Source organism: Podarcis cretensis, assembly GCF_951804945.1.
Source record: "Podarcis cretensis genome assembly, chromosome: 2".
Lineage (NCBI taxonomy): Eukaryota > Metazoa > Chordata > Lepidosauria > Squamata > Lacertidae > Podarcis > Podarcis cretensis.
The window spans coordinates 54,367,614-54,384,780 of NC_137171.1; the positions used below are offsets into that span (position 1 = coordinate 54,367,614).

Consider the following 17,167-nt stretch of genomic DNA (forward strand, 5'->3'; position numbering starts at 1 on the left):
ACAAGTTCATCTCTCGATCTTAGTTGTCAAATCCTTGCGTTGAGCCATCTACAACGGGGGGGGGGGGGGGGGCGGACTTCCTTTTTGCACTCCCCCCGCTCGCTCCAAATTCAAAGATCAAATTTCCCTTTTAAGTCCAATCAATTTACTCACGGGTTGTTCCTTTTAGTCCAAATCCGAAATTTTCAAAGAAGAAGTCGTTGCTCTCCGCCGAATGGCATGCGGCTTCGTTGGGCAGGGGAAGCATTGGACTCACAGCACCACACCCCGCCCCGTCACCCGCTCCGCAGCCTTTAAAAAGGCTCCTTCGCGGGTCGGGGGGGTGCAAACGGTGCCCGCCGAGTCACCAAGTCCATGGGCATCTCCGCCCATGGTTTTTGAGGGTCCCCGCGTCGCCGGCACGGCAGGACCCGACCCCTACCCAGCCGACTCCCTCCGGAGCTCGGAGGGAGTCCGCCATTCGGCGATGGCGCCGACCCGGAAGTGCCTTAAGTGTTACAACCCAAGCCTTAAGTGTTACAAAAATTGCTCAACTTCCAGCCCCAGAAAGCTTCAACAGACCCTCAGAATAACCAGTCTGGCAGAAAAGATTTGATTGTTGCTGCACAGCAACATTGTGCTTCAGTGAGACAGGAGAAATTAGACTTAGCTCCCTCATGTTTAAATCCTTCAACTTTATTGAGGAAAACCAAGGATTATTAATTTTATTTAATTATTTATTTGATTTCTTACCCACCCTTCATCATTAAGATCCCAGGGCAGGTTACAGCAATTTAAAAATACAATTTAAACAAATTATGGACAAGACAATAAGATAGGTACTGAAAATAACTATGCAGAGCAGATTTGGTTAATTTTTTATTCTTAAGTGTAATATAGTTTATGAGGTGGAGTATTTCCACCTGAAATGTCAAAGCCTAGAGAGTCAATGGAATTCCTTTTTTAAAATTCATGATTTGGGGAGCAAAAAAGAAGAGCTTATCAGTGACAGATTTATAGTGCTAGGCATCCTGTACAAAGGACTCTCAAAGAGTCATATCCTTTTCACACTGCAACAGAAATGCCAAGGCCAATAAGAAATGGTTTAAAAAATCTAAATAGAGAACATGAAGCAACCTGGAGATAGCTACTAAATAGAATTCTAGAAATCATCCATCCGTAAGACGAAATCCATAAAAAGCAAATACTTGGAGACTCTCAAAACAGCTGGAGGTAGGCTCCAGGAAAAAAACAGGCATTTCTCAGTTTAGACAAACGGAAGCTGAGAGAAACTGCAGCCTGGTGGTAGAGGTCTGCTATCCAGGAGCCCAAAGTCACACACGCAAAACTGGGGCATTTTGTAACAGTGTGCCATATTAAGACAACAAGAGAAGCAACGAACTTCAACTGTGAGCTAGTAAGAAAGGGAAAGACTGTAAAAGAAGTAGCATACTAGCGGAGATGGGACACTGAATCATCCTATCAGCTTTTCTGAAAGACCAGCTCCACTGGACTCCTTCTGTCCCTGAACTGTTTCCATTTATGTTGGTCATTATAAGAGCTTTCTTCCCCCCAACTTCTGACTCACCATGGCTTTTTCTTTCTGTGTCATGTTTTTTAGATTGTGAGTCTGTAGACAGAGAGACTCTTGTTTTAATTGTATGTAAGACATACAGCGAGGGACACAGGTGGCGCTGTGGGTTAAACCACAGAGCCTAGGACTTGCTGATCAGAAGGTCAGCGGTTCGAATCCCCGCAACGGGGTGAGCTCCCGTTGCTCGGTCCCTGCTCCTGCCAACCTAGCAGTTTGAAAGCACATCAAAGTGCAAGTAGATAAATAGGTACCACTCCAGCGGGAAGGTAAATGGCATTTCCGTGCGCTGCTCTGGTTCGCCAGAAGTGGCTTAGTCATGCTGGCCACATGACCCGGAAGCTGTACGCCGGCTCCCTTGGCCAATAAAGTGAGATGAGTGCTGTAACCCCAGTCGGCCACGACTGGACCTAATGGTCAGGGGTCCCTTTACCTTTACCTTTAAGACATACAGCAGGATTAAAAATGCTAGAAATAAGCACAAACATTCATCAGCCAATTTGTCTTTTTAACTTTGCAAAGCACAACTTTAGCTGGTCCAAAACTGAACACTATACCTTTCTCCTTCAGTTCTTGAGGCTTCTCCCATGTTGATTCCAGTGTCCTATTATTATAGTAGTAAGTCTTCCCATCTGCTGTTTTGTACTCTGTCCATTCAGAGACTGCTGTTGCTCCAGCCAATGTAGCAGGTGAAGCGGCAATAGCAACCTGAGGATGGATCATAGGTACAATAGGAGGAGCCATTCCTGGCAAGACACCTACATAAGAAGGAGCAATAAAAAGGCAAGTACTGATAAAGTAACGTTTTGTGAATCCAAAGCATCAAACTGAAATCAGCATATACAGTGGCTTATTAATGAAACTGAAGCTACCAATACTGGAAGCTGAAACATTTCTTCTAAGCTGTAGTTATGTGTTAGCACACTGTACTTGCACATTGCCTAATCACTACTGCCCTGTATACCCAGTCATGGATGGCACAATAGTGAATTTGCACTATTTTTTAAGTGTTGAGAATGAAGTTATTGCTAATTCCATACACTATCATAAGAATCAGCATTAAAAGAAGATGGGAAGGATTTACTGCTCTTCAAAGTGGTAACACTAACAAAGAGTAGTAAAACAATAAAGTCAGCTTCTTCAGTACAGATGTAGCATGATTATCAGGAAATCTTCTTAGTTCTCTCTATTAAATGGTCATGTGATCCAGCAAAGCAGACCCACACATGCAAGCAGAGCTTCCCCAGTGCCATGGAAGGGGAGAGAGTCCTGCACACTTACTGAGCTCCTTCAAGCACTGTCAGGAGCACCCAATCTTAGAAGTCAGGATCACATGTTTAGGTGCCAGTACAACCCGGGATTTTGCTTTCAACCTTGATTTTTGGATTTTAAAGTTAAAATAACAGATGGTTTAATGCAGCATGACTCTAGGTTTTTTGTGAATATGTAAGGTACTGACAACAAACTCCTTTTTGCATGAAAACATATATATCTAGAACACCCTTTAACATGTAAGTTTAAACATAGACACAGACATACATACACAAGCACACTAACATGCAAACGAAGTCTGATCACTGTACAAATAGCAGGAGGGGGGAATCAAACACTGTATCCCACATAGGAAAGCAAAAGCAAAATATGGTTATGGAAGAGATTCACATGAACAGAGTAGTCTAACTTGCATAAGTGTTTTTTTTTAACTAATTAAGCTCATAGCCAGTTAATTGGGGGGAAATCTTGCTGACTACATGTGAAATCTGTACTTGTAAGTGTATTTTGAAAATAAAGATAAGAGATCCAGTTATTTGGGAAAAGCAAATAAAGGTAAAAACAACAACATTCACTACCATGCCAACTTACAGACAAAACAGACTAAGATGGTTTAAAAAAATTACCGGTCTTGGTGGTAGCGACTGTCTTTACATACGGGCAGCTGACTATTTGCATCATTGCTACACCTGTAAAATGGATAAGCAAGCATGTTGGAAAGCTGCCACTGCATGTCAGCTACCACTGGGAATCTGAGTAGTATCAATTTTCCTGCTACAAATTTAGCATGCCATTTTTTTTCCAATGGCAGTGGGAAGCAAGCAGGAAGGTCTAAAATGCGTTTCCCTTTTAGTATAGTGATTCCAGATCAATGACAAGTTCCTGCAATAATCTCGGATTATACTGAACATGAGGACTTAAATGACAATGCAGCCATCTTTTTTAAAAAAAATGAGGGAATGATGCAGGGATTTAAATTCAGTGTGGTCAAGCTTCTCCACCCCCTTGTGAGACAATGCTATGAAAGGTCATACTTATCTTGCCGTATTACAGCAATCTGTCCAGGACTAGTGCAAATAGCTCATTTAGCCCAATCCTATGCACATTTACTTGGAAGGAAGCCCCATTGTGTTCACAGGACTGAAGCCTTAGGAATGTATTTGGGGGAGCAGGGGGAGAAGAATGGTGGTGTTGAGAAAGCAAATCATACTAGAAGGCACAGGAGTATCAGTCTGAAGAGGGAAAACAGGCAAGGTTGAAGGTAAGGTAGTGAATGCAAGTAAGGGATAAGGTAACAGGCCCCCCCCCAAAAGAAGAAAGGAAACAGAGAAGTTGAGTTGATGGCTCATTAGTTGCCTATATATGCTCTCCCTTGTATCTTCTCTCCCTTTTCCCGCTCCTAACTCCATTCCGGAGCCAAAACAAATTACAAATTAGCTCTTTAAAACACTACCCTAGCCACACAGAAGAGTCCCATGTGGCAAGGTAGGCTTACGTTTAAAGGACGCCTCTTAAGTTTATTCATTGAAAAGAGCAGTCAAGAACTGTTTTCCAAGTGAAAAATGTTGCTGGCAGGTTGCATAGGATGGGACACCCAGCAATTGAGGAAGGAGGGGAGGGAAACAGGGTTGAAGGGACATTCCAGACAAGAGATAATTTAAAGAGGTACCAAGTTTATAGTACCTTCTAACACTAGAAAATGCAAGAACGTAAACCCTTCCCAAATTTCTTTTAGAATATTTTTACTCCCATATTTTGAGATGCACAAAATGAAATTAAATCCCAAGTTCAAAACAAACAAAAAACAAAGTTTCTTCAAGAGTGTCCAATACAAAAACATTCAACTATCATTCATGGGTTTTTGTATTGCTTTAGTCTTCCAGAAAATATCTTTTCTAATAATATTCCCAAGCTTTATTCATGCATGGAACAAAATGCACAACTGCCAAGTCAAGCAAAATATTTGCTGATATATGTTAGGGTGTATTTACGTTACAAATTTGCAATGAATGCAGAGGTTAATCTTGTTAACCATGTTTTGAATATGCCTGAAAATTAAGTGTAGAGCTGCAATCCTAAACAGATTTACTAGAGAGTAAGTATCATTACAGTGTGACTGACTTCTGCATAAGTATGCGTAAGACTGTGCTATAGAAAGATCACTGAATCTGGGCAAGTTTTTGTTCAGAAAGATTTTTGAGAAAAGTAGCCATTTCCACTGTCAAACTTGTCATGTTAAAATGTACCAGTAGCTTATAGTATATGACTATAACTAAACACTTAAGGCTGTTTAGTTAAGGCTGTATAGTTAAACACTATAACTAAACACTTAAGGCTGAAGGGGAGGAAATAATTCGAACAGGTACTTCTTTACGTACAATAGCAGTACTGACAATGTGAAATACATTTTCAGTATTTGAAAATGTTACTGGATGTTCCAACCTCTCCTATTTCTTTCTTAGTGCATTAGTATTCTAACTTGACTTGTTTTTTATGCTACGAAAATACTGTTTAAAGAAGGCACATAGGATTCTGTCAGGCCTGGCCGTTGTCCTCTTCAGATCACCACACAAACGCTTCTTGTTCTTTTATAACTTTTTATTGATTATTAACAAAACCATCTTATAAACGGTTCTTAAATATTATTCCTCAGAGTCACTTCTTTCAGATACCTTCTGAGCTCTGCTTCTCCGTGACCAGCCACTCTCAAAATGTCGAACGCGCCCTTCCCTTCGCTTTCCCGCTCTTTTTTTCTAACCTCCTGGCTAGAGCTGGCCTGTATCTCCCCTCCTCCGAATCTGAGCTAGAACTGAACACTAGCCTTTCCTGGGAACAGCCGGTCCCTCCCTGTTGTTCCTCTTGCTCCCTTCTATTAGATTCACTGCTCCCCTCCCCCCCTTGGGGAATGCTTTCTCCCTCTGAGAAACTGGAAACTTCTAACTCTTCCCTGACATCACCCCCTTCCCTAAGCCCCCCTTCCTCCTCCTCGCTCTCCTCTCTTTCTGAAGGACCGAACCCTATGAACTCTTCTTCCTCGCTATCTGTCTCTTCAAAAATTTCTTGAAGATGCCAGTTATGGGGTTTTGGCTTGTGGGGATATTTTCTATAAAATTCTCTCTGCAATTCTGGAACGTTAATTTTTTCTGCTGGTTCCCATGAGTTCTCAGACTCATCTAACCCTTTCCTTGCAACCAAATACTGCAATTTCCTCCTACTTATTCTCGAGTCTAATATCTCTTCCACTTCGGTCTCCTCTTTCCCCATCATGGTGGGAAAAGGAGGTGGTTCCTTTGAAATTTGATACTTATGCGCTGGTACAAACACTGACAATAAAGATCTATGAAATACAGGGTGTATTCTCATATTTTCAGGCAAATAGAGCTTGAAAGCGACTGGGTTAATTTGAGCCTTTACTTGGAAAGGTCCCAATCTCCTTGGTTCTAGCTTTTTACACCTCCCTCGTATTGGTAGTCCCTTGCTAGATAGCCATACCCAGCTCCCTACTTGGATTTCTTCCCCAACTCGCCGGTGCCTGTCTGCAGCTCTCTTGTAAGCCTCTTTAGCTTCTTCCAAATCCTCTTTCAATATCTCATGAATGCACCTCAACTCCTCTATCATTTGTTCTGCTGCTGGTACTGCTAACTGCTCCTCTTGACCTGGGAATGCCCTTGGGTGCAAGCCATAGTTTGCCACAAATGGGGCTCTGCCCGTAGACACATGCATTGCGTTATAATACACAAACTCTGCTAGACTCAACTTCTCTAACCACCCGCTCTGCTGATAACCAGCACAACACCTCAGATATTGTTGTAGTGTTGCATTCGTTCTTTCAGCTTCCCCATTGGTTTGCGGGTGTCTCGCCGACGTGAGGCTTAGCTCCACATCTAGTAACTGCATTAACCTCCTCCAGAATTGTGATGTAAATTGGGCCCCTCTATCTGAAATAATTTGTGATGGCATACCATGCAACCTAAAAATATTATCTAAAAACATTTTTGCAGTTTCCTGTGCGGTTGGAATTTTGGCACATGGTATGAAATGTGCCATCTTGGTTAGCATGTCAACCACCACAAAGATCACTGTTTGCCTATGCGATGAAGGTAGATCTGTTATAAAATCCATAGACACCACATCCCAAGGCCTTCTGTGCTTCCTCAGACCATCTGAATGGCCCCTTGCCTCTTAGATAATCAGTCAGTGGCGTTATGATTTTGGAATAATTACCTATGAATTTACGATAGAAATTAGCAAATCCTAAAAACCTCTGTAGATCTTTCTTAGTTTTAGGTGCCTCCCATTCCACCACTGCCTGAACTTTACTGGGGTCCATGTGCACCCCTTCGTGGGAAATGCAATATCCCAGGAACTCCACCTTTTGTGTGTGGAACTTACACTTTTCTAACTTCACATATAACCTGTTGGTCCTCAATCTCTCTAACACCTGCCTGACATGTTTTACATGTTCCTCCATACTTTCACTATATATTAAGAGGTCATCTAAATAAGAGACACAGAACTGATCCAGTATACCTGCTAAGACGTGATTAATGAAGGTTTGAAATACCCCTGAGCCATTTTGCAAGCCAAAAGGCATTACCAAGAATTCAAATGCACCATACTTAGTACAAAAACTGGTTTTCCACTCATCCCCTTCTCTGACCCTTATCAGATTATATGCTCCTCGTAGATCAAGCTTGGTGAAGACTTTGGCTGACCTTTCTCTCTCTAAGAGGTCATCTATACGTGGCAGTGGGCACACGCGAGACTTCATTTGGCTGTTAAGGATTCTGAAGTCACATACTAATCTCGGTGCCCCTTCCTCCCCTTTCTTTTTGACAAAAAAGACAGGAGCACCCCCAGAGGCCATGGACTCTCTAATAAAACCTCTCTGCAAATTCTTTTGCAGGAACTCCCTCAATGCTGCAGATTCTACTTCCGACATGGCATATATCTTGCTTGGTGGCAACTGTGGCAACGCTTCTTGTTCTTTTATAACTTTTTATTGATTAACAAAACAATCTTATAAACGGTTCTTAAATATTATTCCTCAGAGTCACTTTTCAGATACCTTCTGAGCTCTGCTTCTCTGTGACCAGCCACTCTCAAAATGGTGAAGGCGCCTTTCCCTTCGCTTTCCCACTCTTTTTTCTACCCTCCTGGCCAGAGCTGGCCTGTACCTCCTCTCCTCCGAATCTGAGCTAGAACTGAACCCTTGCCTTTCCTGGGAACAGCCGGTCCCTCCCTGTTGTTCCTCTTGCTCCCTTCTATTAGATTCACTGCTCTCCTTCCCCCCTTGGGGAATGCTTTCTCCCTCTGATAAACTGGAAACTTCTAACTCTTCCCTGACAGATTCTGCCTATGGAAACAACAAAAACTACCGTATTAATTGGATCAAGACTTGCAATCAGCAGCGTTCTGCTCACATTGGAGGAATTCCTCCTTCCTTCTGTATCTCCAGTTGTTGCTGTTCCTGTGCTAGGTAGTTTCTGCTGCTTTACCAATCACGTTTATACTTTTCAGAATAACTATTGGAATTTCATATTGTATATTTTAAGATCTCAGAGGTTTCACTATTAAGATAGGCAACTTGGCCAGTAGCACTGAAGCCAAACTAGAAGAGTTTCATGAATTTGAAAAACATATCTTTGTATAAATGCCCACATATGTCACTGGCACTAGATGTAGCTTTTATAAAAAGTTAACCTTTTTTCAGTCAGCTGAGGTGACTTAAGAATCCTGGTAATGCTAGAATCCTAAGTAGGGCTTAAACACAACAGCCTTTTAAACAGGGGTGGAGGTGGAGGAGAGTATTCTTTTTGTTTGTTACTATGCATTTTTGTGTTTTTATATTGTAAACTGTGCTGTGATCCTCAAATGAACAGCAGTATAGAAATTTTTATAAATAAAAAATAAAATAGACTACAGTAGTTATTATATACTAGCAAATTTTCAAACACACTTCCCACATAGGTCCAAGATTCTGTCTTCAACCATATAGGCCTGAAATTATTCCAATTTCAGAATGAAGCTATATGGCCCGGCCAAAAAGTACTTGTGTATGTGAGTACCACCAAATCCTCTCCCTGTCTGCAACCTAGTCTGTCTTTAAATTCTAGGGGTACAAGTGATGGCAAGAAAGGGAGGACACCATAGGTGGCACCATGGATTTGAACTTTTTTGCACTGGCAGATAATTAAACCCTATCTTTGAATTTATTAATTCATTTTATACTGTCCTTCAATGAAAGTTTACTGATTCCATCTGGTAATTACCACTTGGCAAGGTAACAACTAAAGTGTATTTCTTTTGCACTCAGTCAGTTTTACTCTATCAATTACAAATATGCATACATTAATAGCTGCACTGTAATATGTGACTCAACAACTAATGTTTTGAAGAGCTTGTATAGGTAATTAACCAGTTTGATAAGAGTTAATTCACCAAAGCAGCTATTTACTTCAAGACAGTAGTCTACTTCTACCAAGACATCACTTATTTTAAAGTCAGTAAAGCCTAGTATCACATTCTTAGGGTGCAATCCTAAGCATGTCTACCCAGAAGGAAGCATTCCCAGGTACGTGTGTATAGGATTGCAGCTTAAGTAACAAAGACAAGGTGAATTTCTTCCAACCATGAACTGTTAAACCAATAAATTGTGTTTGAAGTATAATATGTATTCATGCCAAAAAAAAAGGGTTTAACATGACTTCTTGCCAATAAAAATAAATTCTGGAATATATTTTTTTACTCTAAAAAGCCTGTCAGCTAACTCCAAATTTGTTGAAGAATATATTTTAAATGAAGAGGATTCAGGCAAATTCCATACACAGTAGACACATGAGTGCAAACAAATTGACAACATGGACATGTGGCTGGCAAGACAGTCATAGTATCTCAATTTACCTGGAAGTGGAATAGGCATGCCAGGAAGAGGAACACGAAATGGAGGTACCATTACTGGTGGGAAAGCAGGAATTGCTGCTGTCGGCTGAGGTACTGCATGAGGTACTGCAGGAGGCAAAGTCTGTGGGACTGGCTGGGGTACAGTCTGCACAGATGTAGCAGAAGGAGCAGAGGTTGAAACACTGACTGAAGGTGTAGCAACTGAAACAGCTGAGCTGGGGGTCTGGTCTTGTGTTGTAGGTGCTGATAAAGAGAACAAACATCCAAAACCCTATATCATACATGTATAAGCTCCATGTTTAATATGATTCACCAACATTCCCTTGTAAATTGATGCCAAATTCATTATGCTCTCATAAGTAGTTTACAAAACTATGCAGTTTTCGGAGGGGCCATTTAAGAACTTGCAAGTTATTTCATTTTAGTATAAACTTCAATCTTAATGCCAAGATTATCAAGGTGCTCTACTAGTGGAGTCACCAAGAGATTTCTGCTGCAAGGATTAAATAATGAAATAATCTCTGCAGCTGCAAAAATTTACCATACACACGCACACTCACCTCAAACAGCCTAGGCAAATTTCTGAAAATAGCTGATAATGGGGTTTTTCAGCTTTCTTCAAAGGATTAAGATTTTATTTCATTTCCACATTTTCCACAAAATGCACCTAACAAACCTCCAGAGCAGTGGCATGAGTTTTCTGTTGATTCATCAAACAGCAAATAAAGTCATTTGAACAACTGATGTATTAGGAACTTACATTGCTCCTAGTCAAAATAAAGAACAAGGAAACTACACTGTACCATTGCAGAGTGAAGGTACACTTTGTAATACAAAGCAAAATTTTGAAACATAATGAAAGCACTTCAGCATATGCATGGCCACAGCATAATGCAGATACTGTATATTCAATATTTCCCTCTATAACTCAGACTGTAAACATTCTAGAATCCTATAGCACCTCCAAGTGGTGCAATAATTTAATATTAAACTCAGCAGCAATTTTACTTACTGGAAACTGTTTGTGAAACAGACGTCGTTGTGGTACTAGTAGACGTTGTAGATGACTGACTATTTGATGATGGAGATGGAGATACAGATGCAGGACTACTAGTAGTAGGTGTGGAACCACCTACAGCTTGAGCTTGGGCTTGGGCTTGGGCTTGGGCTTGAGCCTGGGCTTGAGCCTGGGCCTGAGCAGCAAGAATTGGTGTCAGTTCAGACTGCTGAATAACTTTCACTCCATCAGGTTTGGTCCATGCTGACTCACGTGTCCGTGCATTATAGTAATAAACCTAGAGGCAAAAAAAGACAATTTTATGCTACTGTACATAACCTAGTTCTTCCATTCACCTTTCAGATTCCTACCTGTGAAAAACTCTCAAAATCAATATAATCGTTAGAAATTTTTCTTAGTATTCTGAAGGCTTTACAATACTACACAACCACCTTAACAAATAAGATTGCTAAGGATGCAAGCCTAATCCCCTGATCAATGCTGCCAGAGGGGGTTGGGATTCTGCAGACGTGCCCATCCACTGAGCACGATCCTGCAGGGGATTCTGCTGCCATAAAGGTTACCACTGTGCCTGCCAAAACTGTGGGCAGTTGTGAAGTTATCCATGACATGGGGCCCCAAATCAAGGTGCAGCATGCAGAGCAGGGCCAGCCATGGAACCACTAGGCCCTGGGCTGGTCCTTTTCCCAAAGAGGGGAACAATTCAGGCCCCCCTGTGGTGCCAATCTGAAAACTTCAAACACACACCTTCTGCCTTTCCCAACAGGATTGTAGTATCTTCAATGCAGCAAGACAACAATTATTACTGTTGTTACTAGGGATAAATCTTACCTTTCCATCTGGAGTTTTGTTTTCTACCCAGATCTCTTCAGTAGGTGGCATTGTTGGTGTTCCAGGGGCAGAAACAGGTGGCATCCCTGGAGGAAACATCATGCCAGGAGGTGGTGGCATATTTCCCATTGGAGGAGGCATGAAAGGTGGTCTCTACAAACATATGCAAGAGTAAAAATATTACAAGGGATGTTCATATTCACAGTACCTTCATAACTAATCAGATCTATCCAGAAATAAGTCCTTATGGGATGTATCCAACTAAATCACTGCATGCACAGAACATCTTTCCCACACACAGCAGAACTTTCCCAGCCTCTCCTCCCCTTGCATGCCCCCCAAAACTGTTCTGGGGGTTCTCCCAACCCTCCAGAGCATATTTGGGGGACATGCAGAAAGAGGAGGAGTTCTGTTGCACTCAATCACACAGGGCTTACAGACTAGAGGCTACTGTTAGAAAGGTTGTGACAAAAGACAGAAGTGCTTGGCTTCCAGGGGAACACATCTAGGAAGCTGGGTGGGAAAAATGCTCAGTCATGGAAAGAGTAAGGACTGAAAACTAGACACTGGAAATAGTGGGTAGATCTGAAATAAAAGAGGAGGAAACAAATGAGTTGAGAAATAGGAAGAAAGGCTGATGAAAACTCCATCAAAGCCCTAGGGAGAAAAGGTTGTGGACTGTTGCCCTAAGCAAGAGAAACAGATGAAGTTTCAGGAAGCAGAAAGTTGGAAGGCTGAGTGAAAAAAGGCAAATAATGATAGTGTTTTTTTAAAGTATATGACAGCAGAGAAAAAGAAAAAAACACCTAATATTAACATAACTTTAATTCTTTGGACAAAAAAGGTGGTAAGGGCTATTGGCAAATGGATGGTCACAGTTTTCACTGCTGGAACAAGCAATCCTTCAGACATTAAAAAATAAAACTGATACTGTCCTCATCTAATACATATTTTTACCTGTAGATGTGGAGGTCCCATAGGTGGAGGAATTCCTCCTGGGGGTGGCATTGGAGGCATATTTGGATCAAATGGAGGACGTCCAAACGGAGGCCGGGGTGGTGGTGGAGGGCCTCGCATCATACCAAAAGGTGGAGGTGGGCGCATAAGAGGTGGTGGGCCTCTCATGACAGTATTTGGTGGAGGAGCTGGTCCACGAAATCTCAGTGCTTGTTGTTGAGCCATTCTGTGAGCAAACCAAAATGAACAGTTTTGTCTTCAAATTATTTGATCAACAGAAGGGAATTGGTGTTACAAGTGAACCAAAACATTGTGACAAAGTTATCATGAACCCCGAACTGTTTGGGGGGCTTTGTCCTCACAATTTAAATGACTTGGAAAGCAGTATCTAGACTGGGGATACTTCAAATGGAAAGGCACTGCACAAGCTTCCCTCCCACAAGCCTAAATACAAGTCACCTCAAACACAAGGTGCAATACCCACATCTCTCTTGTATTTATATATATTCAGGACTTCTAAAACAACTGATTTTAATAAATACCAAAGCACCCAACAGTTTCATAATGTGAAGGGGTGCACACCACACACTTGGATGGGAACATCTACATCCTTTTCACATGTAGCCTAAATCAGAATTTGAGAATGCTATCCCCACTGTGCCACCCAGCCCTCTACAGAGGTAGCTTAGTAAATGTATATATAGAAAAAACGTTCACCTTTGCAACCAACAAACGCTCTTCTGATGCTCTCAGGAAAACAATTTTGCCCACCATTTAGTGCCAGTGCAATACCAATGTTGGCATGATGACTCAAAATTGAAAAAAACAAAGGTTATAAGGTGGTGAACGACAACAGACAAATAATTCAACACTTAATATTCAACCTTCTAATTTTGGAAGTTGCATAGCACAGAGGTGTTTAAGAATTCTATTGTTGTATATAACTCGTAAATTTGTGATGTAACACTCAGTGACCACTGCCAACTCCACTGAGATGGTCAAGAGCCACATCAGATTTTTTTGTGTGATAAAGCTATTAAGAGTACATAATATATGCATATTGCATGAGTTACAAAGGATGCACATATGTAAGAATTTCAGGTTATGCCTTTAGAACTCAAGCAAGTTTGGGCCTGAACTTTTCCTATCACAGCTCACATGTATTTTAAAAGGAAAAAGCCACAATGCAGCAAAGTAAACTGACATAATGTGCATGTATTTTGTACATGTAAAATATAAGTCATTTAAAGTATATCTTATAAATAGGGGTGCCAAGACTGAACATTCTCACTAAGGAAGGTATTCTGCCAGTTCTGGAAAAATACTGTCTACAGAACTGATAGAATTTTATCACAGCACATGCATAGGTAATGAGAATTTGCAATTGGTCTCCATTATTTGACAATAATGAACTTGTGAAATGGAAAATATTATGCAGAAAAATAAAGCATTGAAAAGTGTTCTGCCATGCATTAGTGTACGGGGAAAACTGGTTGCCCACATCCATCCTGGGAAGGACAAATTGGCAGAATCCAAGAGAATGCAAAACTTTTAGTATTTCCAAGACATATACCGTATTTTTCGCCCTATAGGACGCACCAAGTTTTTTGGGGCCTCCCAGCTGTCCCCAGAGCTTGTGGGGCAGGCAGCGGAGAGAAGCGCTCTTCTCCCCGCCACCCGCCTGCAGACCAGGTCCGGGGACAGCGGGAAGACGCGCTGCGCCTCCCAGCTGTCCCCGGAGCTTGCGGGGCTGGCGGTGGGGAGAAGCACGCGTCTCCCCGTCAGCCTCCAAACCACATCGGGAGACAGCGGGATGGCGGCGTTCCGCCTCCCCGCTGTCCCCCGACCTTGTGGGGCTGGTGCTGCGGCTCTCCAGGCTTCACCGAAAGCCTGCATTCGTCCCATAGGACGCACAAACATTTCCCCTTCATTTTTGGAGGGGGAAAGTGCGTCCTATAGGGCGAAACATACGGTAAGTTATTTCATTTCCATTCATACCAAACATAAAAAGCCTCCTCTATAGGTTTCAGAGAGGAGGAAGGTCTGTGGCCTGCTAAAGAGCACACAGTGTTCTAGTGTGATATAGGTCTTCCTGCCCTCCCTCTACCTCCAGTATTCAGTACTGTTTCCACCAGCCCGTCTCTACACAAAGTCTGGCATAAGAGGGAGAATAAAGGCTGGCAACAACTTGGATTGAGGGCTTCTTATCCTACATCTCTAAATCCTCACTGCTTTCACCACTGCTGCAATAGACTGGAGAAACAGCCTGGGCCTAAGAGTACCAAGTCCACTATATATGCATAGTCAGGCCTTGTTTTGTTTGTCATAATGGGCCATTTCAAAAGGACAATGCCTTTTACTTATGATGCACAGCAATTAAATTGGAACAAATAGAGACTGCTGCTATGAACACTAGGAGTTAAAAATTCTGTCTGGGTGGGTTTTCCCACTACTCTTATGATTGTTAGTATTTGCAGTGGAATTTCTGGATACAGTGAAAGTCACATTGTACTGCCAATTACCAAAGATACAGTATATGCAAGCAGGGGAGCTGTGTGAAAGAGCAAACTGGACACCTGCACCTTTAATAGAAGTGCAGAAGACTTTCACCAGCTGCTGGAATTATTTCTTCTGCATGACTATTGAAGGTGAAGCAGCCCTGTCTTCTTTTTCACGTAGCTGCAACAAAGACAAGTATAGATTTCCCACTTTAAACTGGACTGCTTCATATGTTTTAAGTGGAAGAGGGCTGGGGTGGTGGCACAACTTCAATCTCAGTTATTCTGTTTAGTCACTAATGATGCTTAATATGTACATTTTTAATATTTGATTTTTCTACTTGTAATTTCTTAATGTTTACAAATAATATTTTTCTGTTAATTATGTTGCTTTAAATGGTGGATCTTTACGGTATTTCATTTGAAGTTTTAAGGAACGTTGCAAACCCCTTACAGATTCTTTTTCAGGAATACAAAGCAGTACAGAAATGACTTTAATAATAAACACGCAAGTATTTCCATGTACGGAAAATCGTCATGCATGCGTTTTGCTCTGCATCCATATGTTGGGAAGCTGCCATTCGACACAGCTTTCCAACACATGGACGCCAGAAGCGTACCATGCAAAACACAACCCTATATTAATGTCACATGTCAGCTTCATGGTGTTTCCTACGTGGGAACACTTCCTTATGCAGGACCACTGTTAACAAGTGAAGCATTCCTTCTGGTTACTTGGATAAAACTTTAGATGTGATCTGGCCAAGCTTCTACACTTGCATTTCAAGTTTTTCACACACACACAACCCTGAGGGGCTTCTCCTCCTCAATGCAGTCTGGTTACATGAACATATGAAATCCTGCCTTACACTTGAGGCAGCCCCTGGCTTAACAGAATAGGTTTAACAGGTATCTGCTGCAGATGCAAGGGTTGTTTTATTTCCTCCCCTTGCCTTCCTCAGATCCTCTTTCCTGCTGAAATACTGAGGCCTTCCACGTGCGTCCCCTAGCTACTACTGAGCCGCGGGCCCCCAGCCGAGGCGCCAGTTCAAGAAGGAACTGGGGAAGAGGGAACCACGCATCTCCCCGCCCGCCGGCCGCTCTTGATACGTCAGCTTGTGTCCGCCATTGGCAAAAGCCGGCTGCGTGTGGGGGAGCAGCCAACAGACAAAACGGGCATCCCGTCCCCAAGGCTGAAGAGCCGTTGGAAATAAATAAATAAATAAATAAATAAATAAAACAAGCGAGCATGGAGACGGTACTACTCTGGAATAACGGCGGTTAAAGCGGTCGGGGCGCTGAGCGGGAATCTCACCAGGGGAGGAGCGAGGCTTGACGGGCCGGGGGGGGGAGCCCCGTGAGGGAGCGGAGGCCGAACGGCCGCTTCCGCCTCGAGACGAAAGGACGGAGGGGGGCGGGCCCGGCGCCGCGAAAGCGGAGCGGGAAGGGCGCTCGTGCCCCCTGCGCTCGCTCTCTCTCCCTCGCGCGCGCGCGCGCTCACAAAAGGCCTCGTGCTCCCGGCTCCTCCTGCCAACCCCTTCCTTCCCCCCGCCCGCCGCCATTCCCGCAGGAGGACTTGGCCTTACCTCATCTCATTGTTGTACCGCTCCGCCGCCCCAGCGTCCCCTTCGCTGCCGCCGCCTGCTCCGCCACTCGCGCCGCCGCCACCGCCGCCGCCGCCTCCTCCTCCTCCTCCTCGTTCCGCCATCACCAGCCGACTCTGCCGCCGCACACGCCCACCCTCGCCAGGCCTTGCCGCCTCGTCAGTGGCTGCCAGGTGCGTCAATCACATGACGACGTCGCGTCACCCTCGCCTCGATTGGTGCCTGTCGCCGCCGATTTTGAATGAGAGGCGGAAAGCGAGTAGTGACTGGCTGGTTTGGCTCAAAGAGCATCAAGCGGCGCCGCTTGAACGCGCCCTCCTGCGGCCCGCTCGCTTGCACGTCACGTGACCTATAACCCGGAATTGACCCTGTTTACCTCAAAAAAAAAAAAGAAGTCTCTGACCACAGAGATAAGAAAATAAAGGGACGCATCCTATTCTTTTGATACGGAACTTCTGGGTGTATGTTGGAGAAGCCATTTTTTCAGCCTCGCTGGGTCTGAAGTGAGAGCAGT

The 17,167-nt window shown here is 43.1% G+C and overlaps 1 protein-coding gene across 8 annotated transcripts in view; it reads right to left on the reverse strand.

Annotated features, from left to right (window-relative positions):
- TCERG1 (transcription elongation regulator 1) overlaps positions 1-16,795 on the reverse strand; it is a 40,984-nt gene extending 24,189 nt beyond the window's left edge. For 4 of the 8 annotated variants that reach the window (XM_079967930.1, XM_079967929.1, XM_079967935.1 and 1 more), the window contains exons 1-7: positions 16,636-16,794; positions 12,552-12,777; positions 11,595-11,747; positions 10,758-11,040; positions 9,746-9,988; positions 3,469-3,531; positions 2,128-2,328 (exon numbers count right to left, since the gene is read on the reverse strand). In XM_079967930.1, coding sequence (XP_079824056.1) covers positions 2,128-2,328; positions 3,469-3,531; positions 9,746-9,988; positions 10,758-11,040; positions 11,595-11,747; positions 12,552-12,777; positions 16,636-16,757 — 1,291 coding nt within the window. In that variant the 5' untranslated portion in view covers positions 16,758-16,794. Of the gene's footprint in view, positions 1-2,127; positions 2,329-3,468; positions 3,532-9,745; positions 9,989-10,757; positions 11,041-11,594; positions 11,748-12,551; positions 12,778-13,268; positions 13,362-16,635 lie in introns of those variants that run through there. The other 4 variants (XM_079967933.1, XM_079967934.1, XM_079967931.1 and 1 more) reach the window with 4 other exon arrangements.
- Between the last annotated feature and the right edge of the window lie 372 nt (positions 16,796-17,167).